Genomic DNA, 6,246 nt, shown 5'->3' with positions numbered 1-6,246 from the left:
ATTTAACTTGGTATACAGATATTGATAACTACTGCATATAATACTATTTATGATTCGGCAGGAAGTCATACTTGTTATGTTTTCTAATTAAATAGGTAAACAGATATTAATGACTACTGCATATAATACTATTTATAATTCGACATTAAGTCTATTACGAAACTTGCTACCTTAGTTTGACCATTAACCTGTAAGAAAACAATGATTTCCGAAATGTCTCTCCTCCCAACTGCAAGTCTGGCAATCACGTCTAGACTCTCCCTCGAGCACCTTCAATCCTTTCCATGTTGGATCCATTCCAGTTACAGTTTGTACTAAGGCCTCAGGACTACCGTTCAGCCTCCGTTTGTACTCTTTTCTGATTGATTTGAGCAAGTTTCTCCCACTGGTTTATTGCACCCATTTCTAGGTGTCTTTTTTGCTTCTTACCCATCTCTATATTGCCTCTCTCAGGCAGAGGGTAACTACTTCTTGGAAATTGTTCTTTTAAATGAACAAACAGTTTTATTTAAAATAGTACCACCTATAGTTTAGGTGATTATCACATGTGTTTCTTGGCTCTTTCCAATAATAGTTCCTATTATTTATCAAATTAAATAACATTTAAAATATTTTTTTGGTAAAAACAAACATAATAGTCCTCATGGAACTTTATGCAACTTGGGGTGTTACAACTCCCCCCCCTCGTGCGGAACACCATCCCTGGTGTTCTCTTTCTCTTCAAGAAATAATGTGGGATAGGCCTTTCGCATGAATTCCTCCTCTTCCCAAGTAGCCTCTTCTAGGCTAAAGTGCTTCCATTGCACTTTAACCTGGGTGATGGCTCGCTTCCGCAAGTTGGTTTCCTGTCGATCGAGAATACGAAAAGGTTCAGCCAGGAACTCTCCTTCCGGTTCGACCTGCGCCCAAAAAAAATTCTTAGTTATATTAAAAAAAAATGTATACATATATATGTCCAGTCTTTATCCCTTAACTGTTTTACCTGAATATTTCCCTAGTCAATAATGTGTTGTGGGTTATACACATATTTTTTTAGTAAGGATACATGAAATACATTGTGGACCCAAATGTGACTAGGTAGCGCAAGCTTATAGGCCACTGGTCCAATTCTCTCTAAGACCTGAAAGGGTCAGAGTATCGGGGCGCTAGTTTGGCACAACCCTACCACTGCAAAGAACTCTTTCGAGGCTTCACCCTTAGGTAAACATGATCCCCCGGTTGAAATTCCCTATAAGTTCTTTTTTTATCCACATACATCTTCTGTCTATCTTGAGCTGCCCTTAGATTTTGTCGGACTTTCTTAACAACCTCCTCCATTTCTGCTAGCATGTCAGGACCTAGTGCTAGTTTATTTACTGGGTTATTCCAGTCTATGGGTACTCGACACTTCCTTCCATACAACACCTCGAAAGGGCTCATGCCTAGTGATTCGTGATGTCCATTGTTATATGCAAATTCCACTAGATGGAGGTAATCCTCCCACTTGTGTGGCTGCTGCATCATGAACATGCGTAACATGTCTTCTAACACCTAATTTACTCGTTCAGTCTGCCCATCTGTTTGAGGATGGTAGGCAGTGCTAAACTGGACTTGAGTACCTAGTCCTACAAAAAGAGTCTTCCAGAAGGTGGATGTGAATTTTACATCTCTATTCGAAATCACTACCTTGGGTATCCCATGCAAGCGAAATATCTCCTTCATAAATATTTCTGCGATTTCTATTTTTTTAAAAGTGGATTTCACAGGTATGAAGTGGGTTGTTTTACTCAACTTGTCTACCACCACCATAATAGAATCATGCTGCTTCCTTGTGCAGGGAAAACCAGTAATGAAATCTAAGGATATAGTCTCCCATTTCCATTCTGGAATAGGTAATGGCTGTAACAATCCAGCGGGATGTTGGTGTTCCGTTTTAACTAGTTGACACTCTAAACATTTGGATAAGTATTATGCAATATCCTTTCTCAAACCGGGCCAAAAATACCCCCTCTTAATAGCTGAAAACATTTTCTGATAGCCTGGGTGACCAGCACAAGGTTTCTTATGAAACTCATCCAAAATTAACAGTTTAATCGAGGTCTGATTTGGAATATAAATTATGTTTTTAAAAGTGAGAAGATTATCGGAATTTATTCCAAATTCTGATTTTTCCTCTTTCCGTAAGGCTTCTTTTGTTTGTTGCCAGAGGAAAGTATATTCTGGATCTCTATTAGCTGCCTCCTTTATGATTTCAGGAATATTTGAGGTTGCTTGGCTCATTCGGATCTCATAGATACAGTGCAATTTTCTGCTCAATGCATCAGCCACACGGTTTTCTTTCCCCTTTAAATGTTTCATTTCAAAGTCGAATTCGCTTAAGAAAGCCATCCATCTAGCCTGTCTGGCGTTTAGGCTAGATTGATTGAAGAAATTGGTAAGGCTACTATGGTCGATTAGCAGCAAAAATTTCTTCCCCAAAAGATAATGCCTCCACATTTTGAGTGCATGTACAACTGTTTCAATTCAAGGTCATAAGCTGAATATCGTTGCTCGTACTCCTTCAACTTTCGAGATTCATAAGAAATCACTTTTCCCTCCTGTGTCAACACCCCACCAACACCTTCCTTGCTTGCATCTGTGCAAACTACGAAGGACTTTTCCGGGTCTACTACTTTTAATACTGGTGCGGTAGTAAGCAAGTGTTTTAACTTTTCAAAACTTTGTTGACAAGCTGTTGTCCACTGGAAAGCACGTCCCTTTTTCTGCAAAGATGTCATTGGAAAAGCGATCTTTGAAAACCCCTCGATGAATCTATAATAATATCTGGCTAATCCCAAGAATGATCTGATATCAACGACATTCTTAGGGGTTGTCCATTCCATGATTGTTTTGATCTTTTCTGGATCTACTGCAATGCCTTCTGTGGATATGACGTGACCCAAATACTGAATTTGATCCTTGAAGAAGTCACACTTGCTGAACTTGGCGTACAACTGGTTTTCCCTTAATGTCTGTAGCACTATTCTCAAGTGTTCTTTGTGTTCCTCCTGATTCTTCGAATATATTAAGATATCATCTATGAAGATCAACACAAACTTATCTAGGTAAGGCTGGAAAATACCATGCATTAGACTCATAAAGGTAGTTGGAGCATTTGTGAGGCCAAATGGCAATACCACAAACTCGTAATGACCATAACGAGTATGGAAAGTTGTTTTGTAAATGTCTTCATCTTTTATTCTTATCTGGTGGTAACCGGATCTTAGATCGATTTTCGAGAATACCTTAGCTCCTTGTACCTGATCAAATAAATCATCAATGTGTGGTAAAGGATACTTATTTTTTATAGTTAGCTTGTTCAATTGTCGATAATCGATGCACAATTTGAGGGTTCCATCCTTTTTCCGTACAAATAATATGGGAGCTCCCCAAGGGGACACGCTGGGGCGAATATATTTCTTATCTAGAAGCTCTTGTAACTGCATTTTGAGCTCTGTCAATTTAGGTATGCTCATGCGATAAGGAGCTCTTGATATGGGGGCTGCACCTGGAATCAGCTCAATGGTGAAGTCAATATCTCGCTTGGATGGTAAGCCAGGAATATCTTCCGGAAAGACATCTACAAAATCCTGAATTACAGGAATATTCTCTAGCGAGGTCATTTTACTTTTAGAGTTTGTAAACCCCACCTGCACGGCGTAAACTTGACACCCTTTCCTAATGAATTTTCCCAATTGGTTGGCAGTAATAGGATGGAGTTTGGTGCTAGTTTTTATTCCTTGTAATTCCCTCCATTGACCTGATTCTGAAACAAAACTTACAATTTTCTGTTTACAGTCTACCAGAGACCAATATTTTTCCAACCAGTCCATCCCGATTAGTATATCATAAGAGCCCAAGGGTAATATATTAAGATCAACATAAATAGGCTGCCCATAAATGGTTATGGGACAGTGTTCTATCTTGGCATTAAATTTCCTCTTTGTGCTAGTGGCTAATTGTACTAGCCACGGTTTTGAAAATTTACTGCTTACTAACTGACATTTTTCAACCACTTTAGGACTGACATAGCTTAAGCTAGCACCTGGGTCAAATAAAACAAAAACAGGTTGCTTAGCAATCATACCTTCACATTCGATCATTGTGGGTTGGAATTCGGCCTGATGATCGTCCAAGGCAGCATTAATCCTCGGTATGCTCCTTGCCACTTCGCCAATTGTGGATGCTTCTTGCATGTTTGATAACTGCTCTGTCCTAGCTCTTTGTGGACAATTTTTGTAATAATGGGGTTCTCCGCAACCCCAGCACTGTAGTGGTGGTTTTGATTGCTGATCGTTGGTAGATTTTGTGACCCCTTCAGCTGGCCTATTCTCAGAATATGCAGTTCTGGGTGGATTTCTGGCAGAAAACCTGTTGAACGCCTTTTGCTGTGTATTCTTATGATTAACAAATTTTGGGTGTCTGCTTGGGATCAGATTTCTACCCTTCTTACTTGATCCTCCTTTTGGCCCTTCATTCCTTTATTTCATTTGCTGATAGCAAATACGGGCCTTCCTCACAGCATCATCCATTGTCTTAGGGTAGTCAAATTCTAGTTTCTCCTTCATAAAATTTGGTAAGCTACTAATAAAACGCTGAATTTTGGCCTTCTCCTCTTGCATATAAGGCACGTAGCGGAGTAGAGATGTGAATCTGGTCACGTATTCATCCATAGTTAAGGTTCCCAATCTTAGCTCATGGAATTCCTTCGCTTTCTCGTCATAATAGCATTCAGTTAGATATTTATCTTTGAAATGTTTTTGAAATTCATTCCATGTGACCTGTTCTTCATCAATTTTCCTTATTGTCTTGATTTCTTCCCACCAGAGAGTCGCTTTCCCCCTCAGCTGGTAAACTGCCAATCGTGCCTTCAGTTTTTCAGTATACTCATAAATCTGGAAGTATTTTCCCATATCGATTAACCAGGCTTCCACAACTTCTTCAGATTCTCCCTCAAAAAGGGAAGGCTTAATTTTCTTAAACTCTCCTTGTAATTATGTCTGTGGTTCTGACTTTTTCTTTTTAGTTTTCCGCTGGTCAGATACATTGTCTGAGCACCCCTCATCCTCCTCTCTATTTCTTTTGGCAGATTCAACATTTTCTTCCCTATGCTGAGTGGTCGGGGTCTTTTCTCAATCCTCTACGCTGGGGTCTGGATGGTGCTGATTTTGTCAGTTGGACAAACTTCTTAAGATTATTTCCTATTCTACACGCAGGCGCTCATTATCTGTTCTCAAACTAGTCATTTCTGCACGCAACTGCTGCACTGTTTCGAGTAATACTACATTGGCTTGTCGAGATTCCTCGCCCAGCTGAATCCAAATATCTGGGTTAGCATTTACATAGGCTACCTCGAGTGATTCAGGTGGTCCTGAGTTCCTCTGCATGTTGAACTTGTTGTACTTTTTGCTGGAGTGATTTTTTTTGTTTTTCCTGTTATCTGTATTCACACATAATTAGTTTTAATTAAAAAAATTTAATCAACAATTCAAGCACAGTTCCTATACATCGCTTCTCCCAAAGGGCCTCGGTGTACGAACTTGGCTCTGATACCATTTGTAACATCAAACTTTATTAAACCGAAATACACATAGTAAAAAAAAAAATCTTTATGTTTCGCACTACACATAATCTGTGCATTAACTACTCTACATACATACAATATTTAATTATGTTTAATGGCTTGTAATCCCGAGGGATATGCCATCTGCCTACTGTACACATTATTGAATATAATTAAAGGTTTCCACCACGACAGGTCTACGTGCACATGGCTTTACACACGGTCATGTTGTGTTGGCCATGGTCCGTGACTCCACGTGGTTCTTGTACACGCCGAAGGCTAGTACTGAGTTGTGCACCCGCCATCTGTGGTGATCTCCACCCTTGATCTATGGTCCTCGATCCAACGGCCAGGATGGGTTTGCAAGTTACCCTAACCACTTGCTCACAACGACACTGGCTCTCCTCATTGTTTCAGGCTTGTTCCGGCTTCACGCTGCTCTGCAAGGTTTTCATTTGTGGCTATTGGCGAAGCCTTGCCAACGGTGCTCCGTAAGGATTAAGGGCAGGAGGGTTTGTCCATCTCATCCAGCAAGGTAACTCTTCCTCTGCTGCCTTGAAAGTCCTGTTCGTTCCACATTCTCGGCTTAGGAATAGCTGATCATGAGTAGGGAAGGATATGAGGGTTTGGGTTTTTGCCGCTGTGCAGAGGTGGCTGGAATGATT

The 6,246-nt window shown here is 40.2% G+C and overlaps 1 protein-coding gene across 1 annotated transcript; it reads right to left on the bottom strand.

Annotated features, from left to right (window-relative positions):
- Window positions 1-4,499: 4,499 nt before the first annotated feature.
- LOC149184576 (uncharacterized) lies at window positions 4,500-4,931 on the bottom strand. Its single transcript, XM_089415380.1, has one exon. The coding sequence runs from the start codon at window positions 4,929-4,931 to the stop codon at window positions 4,500-4,502; it is 432 nt and encodes a 143-aa protein (XP_089271506.1).
- Between the last annotated feature and the right edge of the window lie 1,315 nt (window positions 4,932-6,246).

This window comes from Pinus tabuliformis, chromosome 3_2 (genome assembly GCF_031772625.1).
Source record: "Pinus tabuliformis cultivar Carrire ecotype Pingquan chromosome 3_2, CPIR1, whole genome shotgun sequence".
Taxonomy (NCBI): Eukaryota; Viridiplantae; Streptophyta; class Pinopsida; order Pinales; family Pinaceae; genus Pinus; species Pinus tabuliformis.
The sequence above is the reverse complement of the archived record's forward strand: the minus strand, read 5'-3'. Positions and strand labels throughout refer to the sequence as shown.